This window comes from Osmerus eperlanus, chromosome 4 (assembly GCF_963692335.1).
Source record: "Osmerus eperlanus chromosome 4, fOsmEpe2.1, whole genome shotgun sequence".
Lineage (NCBI taxonomy): Eukaryota > Metazoa > Chordata > Actinopteri > Osmeriformes > Osmeridae > Osmerus > Osmerus eperlanus.
The window spans coordinates 17,087,844-17,115,226 of record NC_085021.1 but is presented as its reverse complement, the minus strand read 5'-3'; the positions used below and the strand labels follow the sequence as shown (position 1 = coordinate 17,115,226).

At 44.5% G+C, this 27,383-nt stretch overlaps 1 protein-coding gene across 10 annotated transcripts in view; it reads right to left on the bottom strand.

Annotated features, from left to right (window-relative positions):
* Positions 1–554: 554 nt before the first annotated feature.
* The window catches only part of LOC134019142 (nephrocystin-4-like), a 74,742-nt gene continuing 47,913 nt past the window's right edge, over positions 555–27,383 (bottom strand). For 3 of the 10 annotated variants that reach the window (XM_062459714.1, XM_062459713.1, XM_062459718.1), the window contains 19 exons: positions 26,498–26,649; positions 24,043–24,234; positions 21,371–21,558; positions 19,499–19,659; positions 18,836–19,019; positions 14,819–14,956; positions 12,901–13,115; positions 12,048–12,274; positions 9,686–9,878; positions 9,110–9,193; positions 8,086–8,242; positions 7,628–7,707; positions 7,237–7,322; positions 6,609–6,780; positions 6,123–6,302; positions 4,816–4,959; positions 3,101–3,220; positions 2,666–2,727; positions 555–1,894 (listed from right to left, as the gene is read on the bottom strand). In XM_062459714.1, coding sequence (XP_062315698.1) covers positions 1,861–1,894; positions 2,666–2,727; positions 3,101–3,220; positions 4,816–4,959; positions 6,123–6,302; positions 6,609–6,780; positions 7,237–7,322; positions 7,628–7,707; positions 8,086–8,242; positions 9,110–9,193; positions 9,686–9,878; positions 12,048–12,274; positions 12,901–13,115; positions 14,819–14,956; positions 18,836–19,019; positions 19,499–19,659; positions 21,371–21,558; positions 24,043–24,234; positions 26,498–26,649 — 2,769 coding nt within the window. In that variant the 3' untranslated portion in view covers positions 555–1,860. Of the gene's footprint in view, positions 1,895–2,665; positions 3,221–4,815; positions 4,960–5,080; positions 5,142–6,122; positions 6,303–6,608; positions 6,781–7,236; positions 7,323–7,627; positions 7,708–8,085; positions 8,243–9,109; positions 9,194–9,685; positions 9,879–12,047; positions 12,275–12,900; positions 13,116–14,818; positions 14,957–18,835; positions 19,020–19,498; positions 19,660–21,370; positions 21,559–24,042; positions 24,235–26,497; positions 26,650–27,383 lie in introns of those variants that run through there. The other 7 variants (XM_062459715.1, XM_062459716.1, XM_062459717.1 and 4 more) reach the window with 7 other exon arrangements.

The following is a 27,383-nucleotide window of genomic DNA, read 5'->3' as shown; positions in this document are numbered from 1 at the left end:
TCCCAGAATACAGATGCTATTTAGATTTTAGTTTTAGTACTGTAAACACCACACATGAACCTTCAGTTCACTCACTGTGCTGCTACTTGACATGGTGATCTGCTGTATGTCTATAAATGTCACTGGTAGTGTTGAGGCTGTTAGATGCTACGGTCTGTCTGTGGATGACACAGCTGGAACAGATATGCTCTCCACAGCTGATTCATGGTCAGGTGAATCAACAGTGGAAACGTCAGCGGTCTGATGTCGATGAACCGAGTTCAGTACCAGCTCTGGGAGTCATCATAACTGGTATACTATAACAAAGTAACTGACTGTATTGTATGCAGGGGAGGCATTAACATTGCAGTTCAGAGGATATAATCTTTAATGAATGGACATGTATCCTGTAATACCTAAAACGTGTTATGTCTTCTTTTGCATTCAATGGATAGTGTCCTTCCTCTCTATATGTACTTTAGTCAGACTCATGTAAAGTTATCATACATGTTGCTGCCCTGTGAGAAAGTGCTTGCAAAACAGTAAAATCAACATTCATAAGAGATGTTCATTGGAGATGACAATTTTATTATGCTTTGCAAAGTTGAAAATATCTAAGTATATACAGAAACAGAAATAACTCACAAAATATAATGTTCTGACTCACTGGTACAAAGGAATATGCAGCACATGAAAGGCAAATACATTCAATTAAATTGCTGCACAGGCACTGAATGTCAAAGTGTTCCTTGTCCACACTGAGGTTAATCCTCAAATGTCACTCAGAGGGAAAGAGAGAAAAGTCTCACAGAAAGAGGGGGGAAATTTCTATGTGTAAGGCTGCCATCTACTGAGAAGTATCCTCGGAATGTGTTTGTCGAAAGGGAACAACGAATGTCCCTTCAGATGAATCCATTCCTTTGTGTGTGATCATGACCAAGGTTGGGTCCTGTTAGCAGCCAGGTAATGCAGTAATCATCGCTGTAATTGAATTTCAGACGGTCCTGCCACTGTCAGCTGTGAGTCTTAAAAGGAGATGGTTAAGCACGTCTCCTATGATTACCCTCTTTTTGTTGCTCTCTTTCGATTCGACTTCTCGACCCAGCGGTGAGCGGCAGAGTGTACATTCACAACAGTATTGTTCACGCTCTCTTGTCTCTCCCTTGCACACACGCACTTGGAAGTAAACAGAAAAGCAGACAAACATACGCTGGCACAATCACACACCCTCCCACTCATCCACTTCACCAGTCAGCAACAGACAGCTATGCTGAATTCCTGCCGAGTCGTGTACCCGAGAGAGGGCTGATACATGCTTGGATCCCGCCTTTGACATCACGGCCCCTCCACAAGATGGACATAAACACACATTCACGGCTTATCCATGACCCGACGGCCGGCGCTTCTGAGGTGATTTGAGGTTTGCACACCTACATAGTTAAGAAAACAACAGCCATTCCTCCAGCTAACAGCATATCAGGGTAACTTCTCTTTAGTGCACTAGACATAAGCACTTCATCCCCAGTAACAAGCAGGGCAGACAGCGTGCACTGACTATGCCACTGCACTTAGGCGTAAATGCTGTCGGCAGCAGCAGCAGCACCGGACAAACAGCTAATGAGGCATCAGTTTCACTGCCCGCTCAGAGGAACAAAATGTATTTGAGATTGTTATTTTTGTCAAAGTTTTTAGATATTTCCTAGGAGAGGTCAGTTGGCGATGGGGACATTTTAGCCCTGACTAAGTAGTCTTAACTGTGTCTTAAAACTAGCTGCCAGTGGGCTTTTGAATTATTGGAGGTCCATGAGACTAGAAATGCACAAAAGGACTGAATGTAAATGCTACTTCGTACCTCCAGTTTAGGAGTCTTTCTCCTTTCCCTCACAACGAGCCGACGCTCCCTGCTGCCTGCATTCTAATGAGAAAGAAAGGGAGGGAGGGGGGATTGTGTAACACAGAGTTACATAAGACGGGGGTTGTTGACAGAATGTGCAAGGGAAGGCCTGGGCGCTCTCTCTCTTATAGTGAAGCATGTTGACGAGAGAAGAGAAATAGAGAGAGAAGGGGGGGGGGAATAGACAAAGGAGTGAGCAAAAAGAGAGAAAGGGGAGGAGGTTTAAAGGGTGCCGATGTTAATGAGGTCTATCTGAAGAGATGCAAGCCCTGTTGAAAAGAGCACCTCATTATGGCACATCTAATTATGACCTTGGAAACATGGAACAGGTGTGTGTGCTTCTGTGTGTGCCTTTGTGTGCGTCTTTAAGTGTGTGGCGGGGAGGTATACTCCCTCTTGATCAATGAACAAACTGTTGTGTATACAGTAGTCACATGATATTGTGACATGCACCTTGAGTGGATAAGAAAAATGAATAACCTTCAAAATAAAGAAGAGAATTCAGATCCTGGGCATAAATTGTTGGGACTGTGTATGTATAATATATATTTACAGCCAAGTCACTCTTGGCTGCTTTGTGATTGTGTGTGTGGAGAGGAAGAGAGAGAGAGAGAGTGAGAGAATGAGAGAGAGAGAGAGAGAGAGAGAGAGAGAGAGAGAGAGAGAGAGAGAGAGAGAGAGAGAGAGAGAGAGAGAGAGAGAGAGAGAGAGAGAGAGAGAGAGAGAGAGAGAGAGAGAGAGAGAGAGAGAGAGAGAGAGAGAGAGGCAGAGAGACTTGTTTAAAATGCTCACTCTTCAGGGTATTTTCTTTTGGCATCATGTGAAGACTTTACTTTGGATTCTTGAAACATGACCTACATATTTAGGTGAAATTGCCAGTATATTGTTAGCTGCATGACTTCTCCACCCATGTGCAAAGTTATTGCTTTAAATAGCATTGCAGGAACATTTGTCTCAAACAGCAGACAATCACTTACTTTAAACACCCACACACACAGTATAATATCCAAATGATCACGTCTAACTTTCTAATTTGTACTCCTTATCTAGCTTCAAATTGTTATTTTTTATGCAATGTACCTTTAATGGCACTGAGCCATCTACTTTAAATGCTTGACACTTTCAGTAATTGCTTGAACCAAATATTGTCAACGTTACAACTTTACAGTAGTTGCTAAGGGGCCCGGTTCAGAATGGAGATGACTCTCAGGAGTACTTGACTTTCACACAAAAGGTCTCCTCTGTCTTCTCCTCCTGGTTGTTGACGTAGACGTAGATTTCTTGGCACCCGGGACTCTGGCTGGAGGCAAAGCGCAGTCCGATGACATAGCTCTGCCCTCCCCCCACCTGAAGACAGGCCCACAAGCTAAATTCAGACATCTTTCACCACATCAATATTCAGCCATTGCATTTTCAAAGGAATGATTGTGCAAATGATCAAATTTTCAATTGAGCCTTTAGGGTAAGTTTGCCATGGTACTATTTTTTTTAAATTGGTTTCCTGGTTGTGTATGATGCTCTCAGCCCAACAATACAAAACATCCATGGGGAAACGCTGAATGAGATGACAACAACGGCTTTGTCTGAAACCTCCCATCAAAATAGAGGTTGACTCTAATTATCGAATTAAATAAAAGTCAACTTGAATAACAGAATAATTATGTGAAGGAAACAAGAACAGTTTTCACAAAAGCGTGCTGTTTTCTGCCATGCTTAACCCTTGTGTTATCTTCGGGTCCTTCTGACCCATCAGTCCTTGTGACCCACCGTCGTATTGCGACAACTTTACCTCATACAAAACCAAAATGAACCATTTTCCTTTAACCGTCGGGCTGTTTCAGACCCCCCACATTGCGAAGGTTAAAAGAAAATGCTTTTTATTTGTTTTTGTATTGGGTAGTTGTCGCAACACAACGATGGTTTGTTGTGAACCTTTGGGTCATGTGAGCCGAAGGCAGCACAAGGGTTAAGCTCTCTCCACTACATACGCTCACCCAAATTAACTAAAGTCAATGTATTACTTTGATGAAGTTTGTAATATAGGGCCCCTATTAACAAAGTTCTATATGCTTAGCATTTGTTTGCAGCTTGTACTGTTCAAAATGTTGTATGCGGACATTTTTTGGCAAGACCATTTCAGTGAGGGCTAAATTATTCTGCTATTTCTCTTTATTGGCCTTCTAAGATATATATGGGTCAATGTTTAGGATTTACTGTGTAATCTTCCAAAAAGCATGGCTGTATTGATCTCCGCTGCGCTTTTGGCCTCACAATTGTTTTTATAATGGCTGGGTAGTTACTTCAAGAAGGACAAGTGTGTCCATTCACATTTTTTAACATCTACTGTAGAGTACTAATAAGTTATTTAGGGACCACAGCACCTGGAGTCATGCTGATACAGCTGCTTATTTTCTCTCTGCTATTTGGCATTTTGCTGCTGTTTGGAGTCAAACTGTTTAGAGTTTATTTCAACCCTATTCATTTAAATCACTGCTACACCATTTGCACTGATGTTATATTACACCTCAGCAAATGACAGCAAATGAAAGCCAATGATGTTTATGACTAGTTTATGTCTCATGTTTATGACTTGTTTATGAGTCAATGAATCTTCTATTAGAGACACTAGGGGTAATGACTGAACATGGAAATAAATCAACACTCCTAATGGCTTCATTATTTCCCCCTATTACTTCATATAAACTAAACAAGGCACACATCAACTGTTTGTCCTAGAGCCAAATGAGGAAGGTGGTGTAAGATCATTGGTCAGGCTGGGGGCTGTTCCTTAGCATGGGACTTAGTGGGCTACCTGAATACAGAACTGGTAACTAGTTACCTAACCTTGTCTACTACATCTTTTTCCCCATAAAATATCTTACTGGTTTTGAGTACACATATAATGCATCACTACATGGTTTGCTGTTGACTGGTTGTCTAACCTCAAAGTGGTCTTCTTTGAACTGAAGAAGGTCTGGGTGGTCGGAGTGCAGTAAGAAGACTCTGCTGCTGGTGTAGGGGTTGGTGTATGTGAGCTTCCTGGTGCTGCCCCGGCCCTTCCCAACAGGGACCGACACCTCAAACGCCTGGATGATTCACACAGGCACACACACACACACACACACCCTTGTGGTAGACATTGCCTTTAGGCACAGCCCTCAGACCAGCTCACCCTACCCAGACCCTGACATTAGATGAAATACTGACCTGGCTTTAGACTCTAGCGGTAACTACTCTCTACTCTGGCCAACAGAGCAGAGGTAAGGCTCTAGTGGTTGTGAGCCATGTTAAACACAGGTCAAAACACAACCAAGGACACAAGTGATACAAACGAAACCATTAAAGACACTGTCGGGATGCAACAAAATGAAGCCCACAGCATGTCATACAGTATTTATGTCAATAATTCTGTTCTTTGTGTTCTTATATAAAAAAAGTAGGAAACATTCCCAAAGCCTAGGAATATTATTAATAATGGTTATCCTGATTTAGATTCTTCAGATGATACTTATTATCAGATTAGTATGTAAAATCACTGTGGAAAGATAACATTAATCCTTAGAGCGACTTTACATTTAGTCATTTAGCAGACGCTCTTATCCAGAGCGACTTACAGTAAGTACAGGGACATTCCCCCCGAGGCAAGTAGGGTGAAACTTGGGCCTTGCCCAAGGATACAACGTCATTTGACACGGCCGGGTTCAAACCAGCAACCTTCTGATTACTAGCCCGATTCTCTAACCGCTCAGCCACCTGACTCCCTATGATTGACTTTGATTGGTATTGCAATGTAGTTTGATAAGAATCGTTTTTTATAAAACCAAGTCCCATTGCATGTGCACAAATGACAAAATTGTAGAATACATCCACTGTGTGGAATACTTCCACTGTATGATTATGTAGAAAAGCGACAGCGACAACATTCTGTTTAAGCTAAATACAGTCATTTTTGTTCAATTTTCAAGACTTTGTTATGTTGCATTTCAGTTGCCTGTATTATAGTAGATATAGTACAGAAAAAATGGAAGCAAAGACACTTTTTACTTAACTGTCCCTTTAACTGAGAAAGTCCCTTCTGGGCACACCGACTACCAGTTCCAAGAGTGTCATTGTCTTTTACGGGAGTTCAGTGACAAACAACATCATGGTTTCAAGACCACTGTGAAGGATTATGTGTTTGTGTGTGAGTGTTTAAAGTATGTGTGTGTGTGTGTTCAAGGTAAAACTCAATAAGCTTTGATGGGTTTACCTTGGAAAGAAGGGGCTTTTGAATGTTGAGACATAGAAGCCAGCCTGTGAGCAGGGTGTGGTGCTCCACATCCACCACGCTGAGGAAGACAAACTTGCTGCCTGGCTTACGAGGCTGCACACGCAGCTGCACCTCCTGCACAGCCCCAGGGGGGAGCACAAACACCCCAGCTGGGTCCATCTAAGGAGGGGTGGGTGGACGAGGAGTGTGGGGGCACACACAGGTAGCCAGAGATGGAGGGTGGTAGGAGTGAGAGAAAAACGAGGTTTGAGGAGAAGAGAAAGTGAGAGAGTTTTCCAAATGGTTCATTTCACTATTCACTTCTATTTACTTAGATTTTCAAATACATTGAGTAGGTCTTCCAACACTTATTCATGTTACAGGAAGGACAGATCTCAAACTGACAGGGATATTGTTGTGTTTACATGTTTGTCACACGATTGTCGGATATATGTCAGACACTGACTGTTTCTCAGAAACCCATACCTCGACCTCCAGCTGATGAGACACGTAGCATTTGACCTTCCGGATGGCTTGGGTGCCCCTCAGCACCAGTGATTGACAGGTCTGCTGGCCAGAGTAGCAGCTCAGATCCACTCTCTGCAGGAAGTGGATATACACCAGCCATATCTGGAAGGGCGTCGCCAGCCACTTATCGCTATGGAGACATTATCATAGACAATTTATTCCCATGGGAAGATTGGAGCGCTGATAGGAGTTGATTTATCGCTATGGTGATATCACAAGAGACGGTTCTGACATCTTCATCTCCTCATTCACACTGGATCTTACTGGGGGGAAGAAATCCCTGTCATTGGTTTTAGTTCTAGTTCTCTTTAAAAGTGGAATGAGGGGAAAGGAGAAGGTCGTGAGGTCATCTATTTAACCCTCCCTTAAGATTACAGGCCAAGAAGAGCGTGGCAGTTAAAGTCTGATGAAGAAATGGATTTTGCCACGTGTAGCAATCAGCAGATCCCACATCCTGATTAAGTCAATGAGATTAAGTCTGCATGAACAAGCTAATCAGTTAAACATTGTGGAACGAGCATTACCACATCTCCATGCTGGGCCAAGTGTGCATGTGTACGTGTGAGTGTGTGTGTGCAATACATACGTGTAGATTATGAGGAAGAACTTTTTGACTTGTGGACTGGGACATCCTGGAACTTTTAAATACAGATCTTGAGGCTCCCCTTTTGCCTAGAAATGAAAGAATAAATTGCAAAGACTTAAACATGTATGCAAATCTCTTATTCACTCCATTGTGCTGCACTGCATTCCTGCAAAGTTCATTCCTCAATCTTTTGTGAAAAGATCAAACGGTTGACACCTAAGGTGCTTTCATTTTGTTCATTTATGTATGCGTGTTGTACGTTTTTTTCTTTCTGTTTGCCTCTTTTTGACTTACAGAAATATGACCACCTTAGGCTAATGAATACCTTAATTAACTCGCATCTAATTTTAGCAGCAGCCTTTTTAATATGGTGCAAATTCCACTCTCTCACCAATAGCCTTGTTTCACAGATGACATTGGGGTCACTGCAGCGCACTGAGATGGTAGTTCCAGCATCTGAGTCTCCTGCTGCTGTCCCATAGTACCAGCAACGCCAGGTAGTGTTAGTGTTGGTGATGGAAGAGACATATATATGCAAACAGGAGAGAGGGAGGGTAAGAAGGAGGGTAAGAAAGAGAGCAAGAGGTAGAAAGCAAGAGAGAGAGAGAGAGAGAGAGAGAGAGAGAGAGAGAGAGAGAGAGAGAGAGAGAGAGAGAGAGAGAGAGAGAGAGAGAGAGAGAGAAAGAGGGCAAGAAAGAGAGGAAAAACGATTTAAAAAGGCCAACAGAAAGAGCAAACATCATTTAGCACAACACCTGATGGCATCATGTGTGTGTGTGTCCGTCTGTGCAACACAGCGGAGAGGGGCTAGCGACCGGAGCAGGGGCTAACGGGGCTAATGATCCACACCTGCTGGGTCCTCCCAGGGGGAAAGGCGGAGAGACTTCTTCAGGAAGCAGCCCTCAGGGTGGTAGAAGCGGATGGACTGATCCACCATAGAGGGCGTGGGCTCCACCTTCACTTGGCAGATGGCCAGAGGCTTGCCGTCCTCTGACCTGAATGTCACCTGGCCAGGTAAGGCCACATGGGAACAGGATGTTGAAAAAGTATAAGTGAATATAATAAATAAACAACTTTTGCCGACCTATGATGACAGCATGTTGAGCCAATACCCACAGGCTCACTGTCACATCCACAACAAACTGATGACACCAAAACCTGAACCATGACATGGCATATTGTGAGCCCCCTGCAACCTCCAGCCCTTGAGTTGTGTCTCACTTTGATGATGGGACTGACAGGGTTGCCAGATTTGGCACATTGACAGCTGTTGGGATTGTCAGTTTCAGAGGGCCATGGGTTTGATCTGGACTGACCTCTGACAGGAAGCCTGCACTGAGGAGCAATGCTGGAAGACTGACACACAGGCAACACAGCCACAGGCGTCTTAGCAAATATTACATCACCCAATGCAATGGAGAGGTCTTATTTTTTCATTCTGTCAGTGTTGCAGCAAGCTTGTACTTGCACTAATGCATTATGGGAAATTGTGTGCACATGTCGAATAAACGCAACTCTCTTCACGGTATATATAGTTTCTGCTGCGTATGTGGAGGTTGTTTCTGGTAAACTACCAATGTTAAGCACACAACCAAGAGCCACTGACCAATGTCTCTTTCAAAACTCAATATTCCCCAAAACTGAATGATCAGAAATAATAATTGGCAATGGCACTGTAGGAGGTTTAAGAAAAATTGATTATCTGTCTGTAATGCATCTCAGATCCATAGCGTATCAGAACTCCAGCCTACAGATGGTTCAAATAGGAATTTACGACCACAACGCAGAGAAAAGGGCGGTCATCTAATGTTGCCATACAAGCAAACTGAACATTTTTTGAGAAGATAACTATCATGGTCCTGTGCATCCATACCTTGACTGTCTTGGCCAGTATGGTGTTGGACTGGTGCTTCTTAGCCACCTGAGCTTGTCTGCCTGTGGGAAGGAAACTTGGTCCCTGTGAGGAGCCAAAAACTTGAATCAATTCAAAATACATACTGTAGATGAATCAATGCTGATTACAGCTGCATGAATTTCAAAACATAGATGAATCAATGCTCAATACATGGATGAATTGATGTTCCAGTCATAGACGGGTCAATTCCAAATATTTAGATAAATGAATTCATCCATGTATGTATAATTGCTTTATCAGGCACATCATCTGGGTTACAAGATTTGACAGTTTCATGAAGTTTTGATGAGACCTTCATGAACTCGATTTAAGACTTTCATCAATATTGCCTATATCATGGGATTCAAATATGTACAGTATTAACCTGCCAAATCCCCTGTGCGAATAATCTACTGTGCCATGTTTAACCCTTACTGTCATATTTGCATAACTCGCCCTCGTAGAGTAGAAGTCAGAGCCTCATTAATATCCCTAAGGCTCAGACTGCTGCTGTCTTAGTATCTGGTGTTTCTGGGTTGCCATGGTGACATGTACCTGGGGTACGGCAGAGTGCTGTGAGTAGAACGTCTGGTATTTGAGGGGGATATAAACACTCTCTTTAGGCCGGAGGTAAACCTGGGGCGTTAGGGTGTTCCCCCCTTTCAGCTGAAACATGTTCTCCTCCAGAGGGGTCAAGGTTTTGGTCAGGTCCTTGAAATGTCTCCACTCTGCTGAGTCTGTGATGACACTGAACGGAGGGGAATGGATAGGAGAGACGTTTCATGTTTTATACCAGTAATGACAAAAATTCAACTTTTTCAGATTACAGTGCAATTGAAGTTTGATCAGATACGTACTGTTACTTCAGTTATTTTTCCAGTTACCATTACCCTAATCGTAATACTAACAATTAATAATAGAGTTAAATAATACATTACCAGGTCAACCCTGACTAAGACAAAGACTAATTGCACAGTTCTACCAGCACTGTGAACAAGACAGGCAGGAGCATACTGGGCTTGCACATTCTGTCTACAGTACACCGTTTTCGAAGAGAACACTACAGTATACAGTTTACAGAGAGAACAGTATACAGTACAGAAGGCCTTGTTTTCAATTACCGATGGAGTGTTTCATAATCGGTCATTGTAAACCTTCCATCCCCTGCAAAAATGGATTTCCAGGGAGTGTAAAAGGAAAGATATCACATACTGGGGTACCGCGTTCTGCTTTCCGTTTCCTCCTGCTCTTTGAGTGCAGAAATTTCACGCGTAAGTACATAAAGGAAGGGACTGCTCTCACTTCAAAGCGTCAAGCCCCAGGCCTGGAGAAGCGAATTTCTCTCAAAAGACGATGAAGAATTTATGAATTTCTAAAAACTCCACCTTGCTTAATTAGGGTTCTGACTCAACAACCATTTTCCAGTGAGCCCCACTGTGATTCTGTCTTCCCACTTCCTAGTTCTCGTCGGAGCAAAAGAGCGTGTGTGTAGCTAATTACAATGACAACATTTGTTTGATGTAAACAGCGATGAGCATGAGCGTGCCTGTTAGTGTGTTTTTACACCACAGTTAAGTCAAGGGAAGGATAAAAGAAATGTGTGCGGACAGAAATACATTAAATGGAATAATAGAGGAAAGAGGCAGAGAGTGGGAGAAGGAGAGAGAGAGTCTGGGAAGAATACTAGGTTTGTCTGAGGAGGTTGAAAGGCATTGGAAGAAGATCATTTGAGGCAGCAACAGACGGAAGAAAGGGATTAGGATTTAGCATGAGGTAATAAGGAGGAACATAAATAAATAAAATCCCTTCTCCAGGATTGCATAAAGATATCTCCGCAGCCCTCTCCTCACCTGCAGCAATGGTAGGGGCCTGGTGCCACCTAGCCAGTACAGCAGAGCTGTGTAAAATGGATGGCAACAGGTAGAGGACATGTTCTCTCCAACCTGAAAGACCGCGGGGGTTCCAACTGCACCAGAACAACATCAAAGGGCTCATTTTTTTGTTCTCCTCTTCCTTAAAAGCACGACTCTAGTATCGTGTTTGTTTGCAGAGAAGGGTAACCTACAATGCTCCTCTAACCTCTCGAGACATCCTTGCCAAATAGAAACTGAAATATTGATGAACAGCAAAGTTGCACCCATGTGAGCAGCCTGCAGGTTTCCCAGGTTGCAAAGACCTCAAAACACGAGGGATTTTCCTCAGATCTTGGCACAGCATAAATGTGGAGAAGTTGGCTAAATCGACATCTTGTAAAAACTCTGCTAACCACTTGCTTCCCCGTCTGCATAACCCCCACCCCCCTCCCCCCACCACACACACACATCCTCCTTAAGCTTCCGAGAAAGAATCCTTGCTTTTCGGCACACAGCTGTGGTGTTCTCCTGATCTCCAATTAGACCCAGAGATGCCGTTGGCCGCGCTAATGCTGTAATGATTCATCTGCACGGCGCTCCAGCCACTGTTTATCAAGATGAGGTATGCTAATCCCACAAAGACCTGAGTGGAATCCATAATGGAGGACTACAGGGCCGTGGCCAGTGAACAGAGAAACAGGAATTGGGTGGTGCCTTTTTAGTCATAATAGGCTAAAGGTGGGGGGTGAGGGGAGGGGTATCAGTATTTGCTCGGCGTAATCTATGCATCTGGTTCAAGGGCAATTGATTGCTACGCAGAAACCCTCATTTGCTCATTTCGGGTAGCAGGCTCGTGTGAAATATAAATGAGGTCTGAGAGATTGAAGTTGGGTGGGCGGGGGGGAGATGTTGCTGCTGAAGATGCAGTGGTTCTAAGCCTGGTTCTTTCGTACACAAAGGAACACACACACATCCACTCACATAAGGATGAGTAAGCTTGAGGAACACATCAAAACCATCTAAGAAAACAGGTGCCTCAAGTTAGTAAGGTCTTGTACGCTTACCTGAGCTCTCTATCATCACTCTCAATGGTTACGGTCTGCTGCACGTTGTAGGGGTTCTTGAGCACAAACTCAAAGAACTCGGCGGTTCCCAGAGTGGCGTACATGGTGTGCTGGGTGGTGATGGCTCTGCTCAGCATGTTGGTAATGCCTTCCACTTTGCACCTCTCCCGGTAAGCCTCAATCAGACGCAAGTCTCGCGCCAACTGGGCACGCTCCTCTCGCCTGCCCTGAGAGGAGAAGGCAGCAAATAAGACACTGGATCCATTCAAACACTTTCCACAGCTGGGGAGGTTAGCAGCTGAGCACGACTTGTAAAGAACGAGCAGCAACATGGATCCAGACCACACCAGAGCACGCTAAACAATACCTCTGGCCAACATTTTCTAGTTGATTCTTGATAAACACATCACATGGCAACTCAATACATTGAATTCTTTCCTTTTTTTGCACTGTAGCCCGTTTTGACAAAATGACGTCCTCTTACTGGATGAAATGTAGAGTGCTGGCATGCATAGGGCGTTATAATTGTTCTTCCCCAGATGAAGAGCTTCATGTTCTGTGGCGTGCGCACCCCTGGGGCAAATAAACAAGACGTGCCCCTGGCCCCCAAGAAGAAAGAAGGGGCCCCTGGGCCCCTTCTTTGTCACCATCATTTAAACCCCGTGGCTGACAAAAGAGGCTTGTCCATAGCCGAGGGCCTCCCAAGACATATTTCACAGCGCGGTGCGCTGGAATTGAACCGATTATTTGCTTCAGTTGGCCATTTGAATTGAAAGTTAAGGCGGAAGGTGTGATTGGAATGCCTCGGCTGGAAATTGAGACACAGGCGGCTAGTGTGCAACATTGACCTCACCATGACTTTGGTCTTGACATCATTGCCCTCTTCTGCCTGTCGCTCTCGCTGGCGGACGGCAGCCATGCGCTCGAGCTTCCGTTGGCGAACGTCATCCATCTCACCCCAGGTATGCCCACCAGACACCAGGGTGGCATCCTTGATCCTGCTCTGGAGTAGTGCCAACAGGTCTCCATCGACCTCCACCATCCTCTGTGCCCTCGCCGTGTTCTGAACTGCAAAAGCAAAAACATGCACTTTAGATTGCTCTGCATAGCTTGTATTCATGCAGTGAAAGGGCTGCTGGGCTAGCACTGGAAGCTACAGTTCCTTCCAACACACTAGGGAGTGTAACGGTACATGTATTGATCATCACGGTACGCACGTCACGGTTCGGTGCATGCAGTCAGACGAAGAATACATCTGAGTCAGAGGCGTTTCTACTTTATGGAAACGGATGATTTATGGTTGATCAGATGAAATGAGCGAAAACGCTTTTTTCCCGCTCATTTGTCTGTATTTTAGTACAGGGAGTTTGAGAAATGAAAAGAAGAAAGTTAGCTAAAGTAAATGGCAGTTTGCCACCGCTCAAAATGAATACAGGGGCACTCATAGGACTTATGATCAAATGTCCCAAAAGTCCCAAATATACATTGTTAGTCGTTTTCACAGTCGTGTAGACAAGACTTTCGTGAACAGATTGACAATGTTTAGGACCTAGAATTTGGGTAACGTTACACTCCTACGGGTCACTAAACCTTATCACTAAACCTTCAGTTATCTCAGATGTGTGTTAGCACTGGGCATTCCTGAGTTTCCCACAGTGACCTACCTCTTCTCTGATCTAAACCCTGTCAGGCCAGTCTTAGTCTGACAACAGCCCCTGAGTCATTGTTATTGACTGTACCCGTGCTAGTCAAGAGAACACGTTTGTCCCTTATCCATGTTCCTGTAATCGGCGCCGTGGGATGGAACTGCATGAAGACATGCTCCTCAACCGATGGTGAGATAAACACCTGACTCTAATCCAGCACAAATAATCCAGGAATAAACAGAGTGATCCAATAAAGACAGATAAAGCAAAAAGTGTGGGATCAAAGCAGGAGAGATTGGGGAGGGGGATGAGGGGGAGTAGGTGAAGTGTACTGCCGCTCTCTGAAGCCCCCTCCAAGGAGGATCTGTTGGCACTCAGTGATAACTATCCATGGGGGGGGCTCACTCATCAAGGCACGCAACCATTATGTCTCCCTACCCTATCTCTTCCTCACCTCCACCTTCTTCTCCTGGCACCTGTCTGAGTATCTATCTCTCTCCCAAGGAATTCCCTTCCCATCTTATCAGAGAGGCATCAGTGGACTGTCAATCACAGAGCCAGATAGGGCTTAGGAGCTTTTTATTGCCCTACAGGTAGTCGTGGAATGGGAGTGCTTCAGGGACTGCACAGGCATGTACATGACACTACAGTCATTTTGACTGGGAAGCTTAAACTTGCTGTGTAGATCACATAGATTTGTGACAATTTGTAGAAGCAACTTAGGGATTTTCTCTGCATTAAAAGAGCAGTTATACACAGCTTGGAGCTAGAAGATATTTGCAGAACGGATTTGGTTTAACGTGCCGGGATTTGGCCTTAGCCCTGATGTTATCAACAGATTCATGTATTTTCAGTACTGGTCTGTTTTACGTTTTGTTTTAGAATACAGTATGCGTGCATGCGTGCGTATATGAGAGGGTGTGCACGCATGCGTGTGGAGCTGAACACTCTGTTTGAGACCAGCCACCGGAGATGCTTGGGCAGGCTCAATTAGGCTGTAAATTGAGTGGCTCAGTGCTGGAGTGAATAGGCAGAATGTGTAATGGATCAGGATGAGATGATCAAGGAGTCCCACATCTTTTGCCTCAAAATGCAGCGCCCACACATGCACACACACACACACACCAGTTGTACCGTTAAGACCGTGGGTGTTTGTAGAGGACAGACTGCCTCCTCTGAATCCACTGGAGTGAGATGAGATGATGCGGGAATGAGGCAGAGGGAGGGCTAAGGGTCTCCCTGAGGTGTGCTTCACTGGACAACCTGGAATAAAACAACACAAGGGTTTTAGAGATGTGTCCTTATTGTATATGTATTCTGGAACACAAAAAAACACACTGTAATCCTACAATATTTGAATTCAGATTACCCTCATAAGAAACCCCTCCTCAAGTTACTTATCCTCATAAGTAACAATGCATCTTGTGTCTTCATTGATGATAGTAGACCTACCGGACACTTCCTGCTCTATGGAACATGAACCACAGTCCTTCCTTTTGGCTCAGTCATACGTATTACTTGTATTATCCCTTGTTGTATTATGCATTAGCCAGGTGGTGTGCATGGGCCTACATGGGCCTGCCTATCCTGTGGCTCTTTACTACCTTTACCCTGTTGCTTGTGTTCCCGTCACAACAGACAGACTTTTTTATTTCTCAACCTAGTCACAGGAGATGGGAGAGTAAACACTGCAGGGTGCACTTGTGCTCAAGAGTGAACGATGATCGATTTCAGCTTGTCCTCCTGTGGCAGCGAGCAAACATTAATTCATTTAGCCAACCATACAGTGCAGGAGTAAGAGAGAAACTCGTCTCCATTGAGCAATGCCTCACACCACCCAGGTAATGGACGAGTGGTAGTGGCAACTGCTCACTGGAGGAGAGCTTCGGAGCCAGCTTTTAGATTCACTGCCAAAAACAGAAAGAGCTTTTCCAATATAAGCAGCAAAAATACATTGTTTGGTAATTTACGGCTTGGGCTGTCTGGCATAAGTACGATATAATTACCACTGGCAAAGTGAAGGCATAATTCAAACAAAAGGTCAGAATTAATTAGAACATTGCTCTCTTTACCACGATCCTCCCAAATTCAATTGGAGTTTGGGTACGTGCTTTTCATGAAAAGTTTCTTTTTTAACACCCCGAATTGACACGTTTTAATTACAGAGCTAGGCTGAGGCTGTAGTATACTTCATAAAGTGTGAGCATCGCAATTAAGGGTTGTTAACGCCTGGTGTGAAATCTCACTGGGCTTGTGAGAGTTGTAGCAGGGGTTTTAAAGTCCTCTTCACTTCCTCTTCTTAGAGCCAAACTCTGTCATCAACAACCGATAATACACACAGCCCCATGACTAATGGGACATGGGGTTGCCATGCAAACAGCTACAGACAGCAAAACAGCGCAGATTAATGGTGAAGATTTCCCTTCGCATTTCCTTAACCATCCATTACCTATCCCCAATGACTGAACTCCACCCAATATAAATGTCACATCTGTCCTGAATATTACCACTGGAGACAATATTTCCACAGAGAACATAAACATAGGAAATCGATAACAATGCCATCACAAAGTAATCAGATCCCCTTCAAAATTGCATCTTTAGGAATTGTATTAAATTGAAGCTTTATTTTGGCAGAAAAGTTCTCTTGTGATTGATGTGTCTCTTGGGTACTATGGAAACATGATGACAAGTAACAACCCTTGTAGAAAACTGCAGAGCAAACTATGACAGTTCTGGTTTCTCTTCATTAATCATGCAAATGAATCACGCTCGGCAATGACTACCATCAGGATCATCAAAGGATCACAACTTTATAATTCAGCTTGACACTGATGCAGACAGTCTGATCAAAGAAGTATCTGTCGAGAAGGAGAGAAAGAGCGAGGGAAAGCGAGAGAGAGAGAGAGAGAGAAAGAGTGAGAGTGAGAGAGAACGCACAGAGGTTCTCCCTGTGATATGATGTATGTCCATACTCAGCATGCAGGGCCAGGAGGAGTCCTGTCAACAACAGTAGAAGCAGCTGCCCTAAGCTGTCCATGGTGGGAAGACTAATTGTAAAGAGAGAGCCGAGGGGTTGAACTCCATCAGATTTATTGAGTAGCTAGCTGTTAGCTGCATCACAATGCCTTTCTCTTCACTCCACAGGCTCTGTTTGAGGTTAAGCCCACGACAAACCGCTCTGGCAAAACAAATAGAAACAGTAACAGGGGGTTTCAAAATAGACCTTATTCGACTATTAGAGACTGCATTCCAGGCAAGCAACCTTTCAAAATACACCCGTTCAGTCTCACCTGGGAAGAAAGGGGTGATGAGTGGGGCCTTCAGCCTTAAAAGTGATAGCATATAACTTTATTGTGAGACATATGGGGCTATGCCCTTCCAGCCAAGCACATGACACACTTAATTCACCTGACAGAAATATTTGAGGAGAAAATTTTATCCATATTTGCTCCAGCCAGTTGGTTTTAGACCGGAATCCTCTCTCTCATCTTGCACAGTCTCTCCAGGGCTTATCAGGCTCTTGCAGATGAGAGTGTTGAAGAGATGGCCCTAATCTGTCTTCTCTCCAATTTGGACAATTCTCTGTGTGTGTGTTAGTGTATGTGTGTGCCTGTGTAAAAGAGGGTGTTAGTGAGTAAATATGTGAGTGAGCGAGCGAAAAAGTGAGTTAGTAAGAGGAGGAGTTAGTGTGTGCATGCATGCACTGGTTCCACTGTGATTTTCAATTGAAGTTGCCTCTCAGATAATGAATAATAGGTGTTTTGTAATGATTGAGCAGACTTGACTGCATATATATTTGCCATTTCATTATTACATGTCAATCCCTGCTTATAATTAAAAGGTGTCATTTGATATTGCATTTTCTTCGTCTGAAAATGTCTGCCACTCACTCGTTTTCCAATCAAGGCTAATTCCCAATGGAGCCATGAAAATACATGATTAACTGCACGCACGACTGCGACACATAAAATTTGAAAAGAGAAAGCCTCGCTAAAGGCATGGTAGAAGCCATTGGACTGGATCCCATTCAGCAGAACCTTCCAGAAGTTAGAAAACAAAACAGCCAAAACGTATATGTAACACTCCTCAAGTAATTGAACCATGTGGCTTTACATCATCGCTCCTGCACCCGTCGTGTGAGGCTGGAGAGACAGGCCCACCATCCCTAATAGAATATCCACCTCCATCTGTCTTAGTGGGGGTAAATTCCAGCAGCCCTTTGTCAAACAGCCTAATCACATCCCTAAGCAAGGAACAAATAGAACCAGCGATTCATTAGGCCTTGATGAGAGAGACGGAGAGAGGAGATAGAGAAGGTTAAGGAGAAAATGTAAAGATGTGTGTGTGTGTGTGTGTGTGTGTGTGTGTGTGTGTGTGTGTGTGTGAAGGAGAGATGTACTGTAGGAGAAAATGAGGGAGAGAAGCGAATGAGAAAGCTAGGGAGAGGAAGTGAGAGAAGAGGAAGGAGGAGCAGAACCGAGAAGGCTGCTCGTGTTCAGTTAACTCACAGCACTCTCCTCCCCATTTCATTGATTCCAACTGTCGTCCTCTGGAAGACAGAGCCAGGGCCTGATGGATATCTAAGTCTTGATTGGAATTTACATGCCAGATGCTCCCAATTTCTCACTGTGCTCTAACTCTGCTTTAGGTGATAAGAGATAGGCAGAAGCTTTGCAACGAACAATGGGGATTCAATTGGGCTTTGAGGCCCAATGATGATATGTGACGTATATGAGGGAGAATAATTTCTTCCAACAATAAATAGTTAGATGGAGAACACTATCAACACCGAGGGATGCAGAAAGCCAAATTGGATAACAGACAGAGACAAGGAGATATTAGGTTTCTATCTGGTGATACACAAGTGTGGGTTCAAGCTGAACTACTATGCTCTGGTGAACCACCTCTATATCTGGACACGCAGTTACACTGTTTGGATCAGTGGAAAAACGATACGGCAGGTGCATCCTTTTAGCAGGCCGCTCGTTATTCTCACGGGTGCTGTTCATTTGATTAATTGATAACGGTCTCTGTCCATTGTTTACAGCCCTTGGCTCCAGCGAACAGTTCTGATATATCTCTCTATAACATCTGAAGTGTTCATCACCAGGTAGCAACCTTGTGGGACGCTGTACTTACCCACGTTGCCCATGCGCATGTGTAACTTCCCCTTCACCACAGTCAGGACGTTAATGGGGGTCACGCCCTTCCGCCGCGTCAGGTCCCCCCCCGTCACCACGGCCTCCTCGCTGATGTACTCCGTGTTGATGACCTCCAGCTCGTAGGTGGCCTGGACCGCCGCACGGCCCTGACGCAACATATGCTAAACATTCGAGACGCCGGGGTGGGTTTGCAGGCGCAGAACAAGACAAAGGGACAAGGAAACAAGCAGCAACTGTCACCAAGGGAGAGCGGAAGGAGAAGGCCAGGGTGGCTGTTGCTTAATGAACAGCTTCTAGGGACCCAGATAAACAACAGAACAGCTGGTACTGATATAAACAATTTGCAACTTAACAGGCTTTCTCGGAGGGTTTTTACAGCAAGCCCTCTGTTGATGCTTCAGAAGGCATTCTTAAGGAAATGGTTACACTACAAAGGGCGCTAAACGGCTAATGCCAAAAACGGACAAATCCCCAGATATAGACCATTTAAAATGGCCGTTTAGAATGAGGAGTGAGTATACTCTTTGTAGCTTCATCAGGGTTTCCTAACTTGCCTGACAGGGTTGTGAGACAGAGAGCAGGTAAACACAGCCAGTCATATTAACCCTCCCTCCGGACCCTGACAGCGGCAGCCCAGTACCTTGAGCTCGATGCCTGCGGAGCCGATGAGGAGCAGCGAGTCTGCGTCCCACACGTCCAGCTGGAGCGTGTGCAGGGCCAGGTAGCGCAGGAACCAGCTGCGCTCCCCAGGCTGCAGGAGGGCCTGGTCCACTGGGAACTGGAGCTGCAGCCCCGGGGGATCTGGAGGATGGACACACACAACCACTGAGCCTACCACGTAGCTTCGATTACATTTGTGAATAATAAATAGCACCAGTGTTTATCTGGTGATGGACACAGAAATGTGTCCTTGATGCAACTGACTAATCCAGGAAGTGTCTCCAGGGTTTATCCACATCATACACACTCCTAATCCTACAACTCAATAATAGGAGGGCCAGGGTGTCAAGGCAGAAGTGAAATAATGAGGGCAGGTGACAAACTTGAAGGATGGAGAGTTTTATATATATATATAAAGAAAAAGAAAGTAAAGAAAACCAAAACGGATTATCCCCAGTGACGCATGTACCCAGACAGCCCCCTGTGGCCTGTGTCAGGCCTTCCCCTTTTCTGATGTCAGACACACACACACACACACACACACACACACACACACACACACACACACACACCGCTTTATATTTACAGCAGGAATGGGGGCAGGGAGCGAGAGAAGAGACAGAAAGGTAGAGAGAGAGGAAAAATGAGAGAACCAAAGTGCGAGAAAAAAAGAAAGGAAAAAAAACAAACAGCGAGAGAGAAAGAGAGACAGAGAAAGGGAGACAGAGAGGGAGGGAGAGTGCAGGCTTGATATCTGGAGCCTCTAACCCGCCGCTACCCCCTTCCATCCTTCCACACCCCCCACTAGCTCTCTCTGCTCGGCCCATTAATTCTCCCAGCATGCCTAGAGCCTGTGTGCCGGCGCGGCGCTGACAAGGGGGGAGCTGACAGGCCTGGGCTGCGGGCGAGGGGCGGCTTCAGGAGCTCCGGCTGCAGACGGAGCACAGCTGACTCTTCGCACAGCTGAGTGCAGAGACTGGTATGTACACAGCGGGGTGAGGATCTCACAGCAGAGAGACAGGAGCTTCCACCTAAAGGCCTGGGTAGCAGACTAGTGCACGCAGTGCAGTGCTGCCTCCTCGCTCAGGACAGAGGGCAGGCTGGTATGTCTACAGCGGGAGGGTGAACCCAGGTTCAAACAGCACTCATGGAAAATAGATAATCGCCCACATAAGTATAGCACATACAAACATCTGTGGAGCAGGTATCTGGCCCCAGGAATGCTTATCCAAGGTGAAAAGATGCAGAGTGTAGGAGAGGGGGGGTGGGGTGACCCTGGTCTGGTAAGGTACATGTAAGTGAGTTGGAATATATGTAAGACACAAGAAAGCTGATGAGCAAGCTGTGCTGCTCTCACATCTGCAAAATGTGGGTTGCCTCCACATGATAGGAGAAAGAGAGGGAGGGAGGAGAGTCAGAGAGAACGATAGAAAAAGGGGAGGGAGAGGAGTGTAATCTTGGGAATGGGGAGAGGGTGGGTGTGGGAATGGGGGTCATTCAATATCACGCTCCGTCAGTAGCTGTAATATCTCTTCCATTTCATTAGGAACTACACAAATAGACTTGACATCAATCAGCTGTGAGGAACGTGATTGAATGAGAAGTGTTTTAGCCTCACACAAATATAGATCCGATAGATAGATGTTTGCCATATCTCACTGGGGGTAAACAACATGCAACCTAAACAGAAACAGTCCCATACACTTCCAACAGGTCATCTAGTCAGAGAAGGTGGATGATCAGCATGCCTTCCTAAGACCCCAGGGCTTGTCTTAGATACTAACCAGCTAAAACCTGTTCTAGTTTTGAGTCACCATGAGTCACTGGTGGGTCACTCTCTGTTCTGTCCTACCAGTATTGACAGTTCCATCCTGTTTGACTGCAGCCAGGACACAGGGGAGCGTGTCTCTGGGATTGTGCTGGGCCTGGTCCGGGGTCTGCAGGCTGAGCCGGTGGGTGGTGGTGGGTGGGAACCGGTAGATCTGGAAGGTAATGTAGATGGAGGACGGCCAGTCTGGGCTCACGCCAGACTCCTTCATCCTGATTAGGAAAAACAAACGCACTGCTATTACAGAACGGCTCTTTTCATTAAGGCTACTCAAAAGCATTGATGTGTTGTGCGGTTCCAACACGCAAAGGTTATGCTGGTGTCATGGTGTATATATAATGCATACACAGGTATTGGCAAGTCATTCAGTTTTATAGCATGGTCTGCATGGAGTGGCATTAATGCTGCTAATGTGATCTCTTTGATTGAAAAATCCATTTGAAATGTGAGGCACACATTTATGATTCAATAAAGGTATTTGCAAAATGTCATTAAATAAGGGGGTTAATCACTTCAGTTAATCATTCGACTTCAGCAGTTCCTGGAAACTCAAATCTAACGGTCATCGCACACCCCATCCATATCAATTGGCTGCTTTACAGTACTTTTAACTAAAAACACCAATGAGGTGTGATTAGATGGACTAAATCAAATTTTAAAACCTTTGTATAAACTTCCTAAAACCTTGAGAAGAAGGCTTCTAGTCAATACAATGTAATAAATGTAATACAACCACAACTTGAAAAACCTTGAATGGTGGATAACCAAATACACTAATCCAGGAATTATATACATGGTTTCATTTTAAAGGTCAACAATTCGTCATATTTTCCAAGATACATACTTACAAGATACAAACTAACCTGGTCTATTTTAGGGTTTTGGTATTTGCAATTAATTTGCAATTGTGATCTGTCACCTCAAATATTTCTCTCTACCATTTGATTCAAAAACCACCCACTGAGAACATTAGACCCTCTCTTTCTCTCCCTCGCCTTTTCTCTCTTGCTCTAACTCACACACACAGTCACACACAACACACGCACACTCCAAACTGTGGGTGGCCCAAAACTCTCAGCCATCCATTTTCAAATACGCACAGAATAAATTAACCAGAAGTAAGATTAGGACAGAAACGATTGCTTCTCTATTTCCCAATGACGAGAAGATTAGCAATCAATCACCACGCATTAGATAAGGAGGGGGAGAAAACCGTTTAAAAACTAGAGGGCCATTGTGAGCCCCACCATGCTCGAACAGGGTTTCAGAACCAGTAGTTTGAGTTGAATTTAATAAGAGCAACGTCTGACCTCCAAGTCAATCACATGGGCTGATATTCCCTTCGTAAAGAGCCGAGCGTCCGTGCGTCTACAAAGGACGGTCATTAATATTCATTCAGTAAACAGACGAGATTGATAATTACAGCGCCCAACAGAGGTGGAAATTGCACCGCCGTTCTTAAAGCCTGCTCACTGCAGGTGTCAGTGACTCTGCCCGCTGGACCGTTTGTCATGTTTATGATGTCATTTTGTCTGTAAAAATTCATCTCCAATGTTCTCAAGACTGAGGTCCCGGTATTCCTTGAGTCTTCAATTTGCTGCTAAGAAAGTGTTTTGGGCGGGGGAGCAATTGAAGTTGTTTCAGCTCCAGTAATGAAAAGTCAGACAATGGTCCACAGATAAGGAATAGAAGATAGGCTACTTGACACAGCAGGCTATCAAAAAAAAGGCTATCTCTGCTACAGTTTCAGTAGAAGTGGACAAGGCATTCTATCCACTCTAATTTTCTATCTATTAACTATCTGTAAAGTGTCCAGTCCATTTACCATTAAAGCAGCATGAAAACTATCATTAGGGTTTCTAACTATGTGCTTGCCAAGCCGAGCTACGACATGTGCCATCAGCTCAGCACAGCGGAACTTTGTTGCCAATGTCGCTGTCTATGATGAATATGACAAATTCCTGATGCCTTTATCTGGTGTCCGGCAGGCCCGATGACAAGATAAAGGGGAACAAAGAGGCTGTGTCTCTGTCTGTCGGCTTGTAGCCCCGGAGTTTCGGTGTCTGACAGAGGGGTATAGCTCTAGGACTTGTGTGATGTCTGTGACAGGAAAAATATGATTGTGTGTCTGTGTGTGTACGTGTGTGTGTGCATGTGTATGCATGTGGTGTGTCTGTCAGCCATATGGACGAGCAGACATGCAAGTTAAGGATGATAGGCAGGTCTTTAGGTCCACTGCAAGGGTATCACTGTCATCTAGGTCACATGTCAAAAACACAAGGCCCCATTGTGTCCATGGCTGTCAAGTTTTCAGGAAATGTAAAAAGGATACCATCTACTCTTACAGTAGTAGTCAGTCTGTGGCTTCACCTTTACAGAGAATACATTTATATTCCCCTTGAGAAACATTTGGAAGTTTGAAGTGCAAATTTAAAGTACCGTACCGCCTACATGCAGCGGCCCGGGTTCGATTCCGGCTCGGGCAATTTCTGCATATCTTCCCCTCTCTCACTCACATACATTCCCTGTCTGTCTCTAACTGTCACTGTCCAATAAAGCCAAAAATATATTGTACAAAAAATAAAAGTTTGCAATAAAAAAACTGCTGGTTCCAATCAATTTCAACAGAAAGACCCTGCGTAACGGTTGTGTACAGTGCCTTGGTGCATAACTCGTCCAGACACGGGGGGGTTCACCTGGAAAATGCCAGAAACTGGAGCACCAGCAGATTGCCCTGCAGGGAGTCTGCTTCCTCTCTCTGGGGGTCAAAGTTGACTGGTTCTGTCGGGTCCAGGACTTCAGCCACCTGTCCGCTCCGGTCCACAATATCTGGGAAGCCTGCAGAGAAGATGTGGGCCATGGAGCTCCGTGAACTTCTTGAGGAGGAGCTTAAAGAAGACAAAACAATATTAGTACACTTCTGCCTGTATTTCAAACACACAGCACACCTACTACAATCAATTACTGTACTCATAAAAGGCAATTTGTATTTCCAACCAAGCAGGAACAATATCCATAAAAACTTAACCTTCATTATTGAAGCAAGATTAGTATTCTATCCAACCACATCAGGACATTGTCCATAATCTTCATAGCAGATTGCTTTTCAATTCATTTTCTTGATTTAAATGTGTTTCCTTCTGTCCATCAAGTCAAGTTGGAATGTACTTTTGATACTTCAGTTTGCTCTCGAAATATGGTGCAAGGATGTTCACATCACTCAGTAAGCAGGAGCGAAACAAGAGTGGGGCAGGAACAGGTGCCAAAACAGGCCTTTTGGACCTCAATTATAATCTGTGTTTATTCCTCATTATAGTGGCCACCTGTTTCCCAAAACCACGGCAACGACCATTACTTATACTTTCAATACCGAAATGATAATAATAAGAAACAAAGTATATTTATGTCTTATGAAAGTTGACAAAAATAATATCATACTCAATGTCAAATGTGGATCAACATGCCAAATTAGAGAGTATAATTATGGGAAATGTCATAAAAAATGTTGAGCTTTCACTAAAGTAATTGCAGTTTGGATTTTTCAGAAAAGAACACCAAAGACATTATCAAATGAATGAATTTTACTTGGCTATATCAATTTCACACTTATGTCTCCCCCTCCAAAAGTATTATCTTAATTCATTCCGATTGGATTAATATTCAAGCCCCCATTTTTATTTTCAAAGGGGTTCATTCAGATAGTCTGCATGATTTGAATTAAATTAAAGTTCTAGGAGTTCACTGTTCTACTGCTTTAATAAGTAGGTCATTTTGAAGAAGACATAACAGAAAAGATATGTGTTTTCAAACTGTCCAGTTCAGGAACACATTTGTGACTCAGACTTAGAGACTGTTAGAAGCATCCATGCTATTCTTTTCTTTTCCTCACACACTGTGTTAATAAGGCCAAGGCTTGTTTGTGAGTTGCCAGAATAACATTATTATGACTTGATATAATATTACATATTACATAATACTGCGAGACACACAGTGCAAGTTTGTTTTGACATTTGTTTTGTCACCTGCCTGGTCGTCGGTCAGCCAACGCTGGACCTGGTCGCGAGTCTCCCGGTCCTGTCCTACATCTATAAAGTTGAATAATGGATTTTGGTGTTTTAAAAACCCATCGACACTGTATGACTATGTTTGGCCTGTGTTCTGCTCCTCTCTCCCACCAACCGTCTCTGGAGGAGGGGATCCCTCTCTGAATTGCTCCTCCCAAGGTTTCTTCCATTTTTTTTCTCCTGTTGAGAGTTTTTTGGGAGTTTTTCCTTGTCTTCCTTGAGGGTTTAGGTTGGTTGAGGGGCAGTTCTATGGGCATATGTGAAGCCCTCTGTGACATGCTTGCGTGTAAAAAGGGCAACACAAATAAATTCGATTTGATTTGACATGGGAAACGTGAATATATTCTCAGCGGCAGCTGTTGCTCATAGCCGATTTAAAGAACAATACTAGACAAAACACCAAGCCAGCCTGTATAAAATAGAATTGCTCAATATTAGGCCTAAGTTTTGAACAAACGTGTCACATTCCATTAAATTGGCTCCCGTTTTCCTCTTTTCTTCCACTCCCACATCCATATAACAGCCACTGCACATAGCACCAATTAGGTGCCCAATCGATCTCTCTGCAGCTACAGTAATAAGACAATATAGCTTTGTGGTGTAATGGAGGACCCATGGCCCTTAGTACTGAGATGACAACACCAGATAAAACAGGAGTGTGTTAAAAGCATGTTCGCAGACACTGTTGGGTTGGCTACCACTCACATGGCCTTTTATCACACATGAGTTATCACGGCTTTGCTTACAAATACTGGCCAAGTCTAATGGCAAAGAGCGATCAATGGGAGCAATTATCATACTGTAGCTGCCAAACACCTGGCTGTGCACCGTAACCATGGAAAAACACTCACAGTTGCTGTGATCCAAGATTGATACGAGATCTAACCTTTACCCAAATAAAACATGGAAAAAGATCAATATAACAGTGTCTGTTATCTCTCCTGTGGTTTATACAATACACCGGCACATGCCCAGACACTTTGTCATATCTAGGTCCGGCCAATAGCCTCCAGGCATTCCGGGAAACACCTAAAGTGGTGCTGAGCCGATGTGTGAAACCAGTGGCCGTGACCAGGACCCCTCTCACCTGGGTACGTGTGTTCCCATGGCAACGACGGGGGCATGGACAGGGGTGAAAGGAAGCTCCTGGAGCGGGTCCCAATCCTCATGGCCCCCGGGGGACGAGCCCCGCGTCAGGTCGGCCTCCAGGTGGCCGATGTTGGTGACGGCAGGAACGGCCTGCCACAAAGACACACAGGCAGATAGGAAGATAAAAGAGCACAGATAGAGAAAGGCTTATCAGACTCGTCCAGAAATTGTGCACTGACAAACAATCCTTAGTCCACTAACCCCCCTCCTCGTTATAAAAGCTGCATTACTGCTACAGCATGATGTTTGGAGGAGTATTGAAAATGTATCAGGTAGATTTGTCTTTCAACTCGGCGCTTGTTTTTGCTATGTTATATTCCTTTTTTGTTCACTGCTTGGTAGCTGAGATGTGGTTAGTGCGATGTGGCTAGTAAACACAGACCGTTCCCCGACTCTAACCGCCAAAATACTGATAGAACTACGCACTTCTTATCCTTGATATTCTGCTGTACTTTCTGTGTGTCACTCTAGACAAAAGAGTATGAGTGACTAAAATGTAAATGTAAACATCTTAGTGCAATACTTCAGCAACTGATTTATGCAATTCTGGGGACATATTAACTGTGATAATTAACCACGCCAAGGTAACACTGTCATTACCATGTCGCCTGTCTGCTGGTCTTGATGTATGACATGGTTCAGTGGCGGGAACCTATTGGCGAAGATGCATGGCCGCGCATTATGAGACCCTCCATCAAACGTGTCTATAACGACCTACCGCAAAGTCACCACGCTACACAGAACATATGCTATTTCCTACATGATGAAAACCTATGCAATAACCTGAGGGGGAAAGGCACTGTGCACTGGGCAGCACTTCAGTG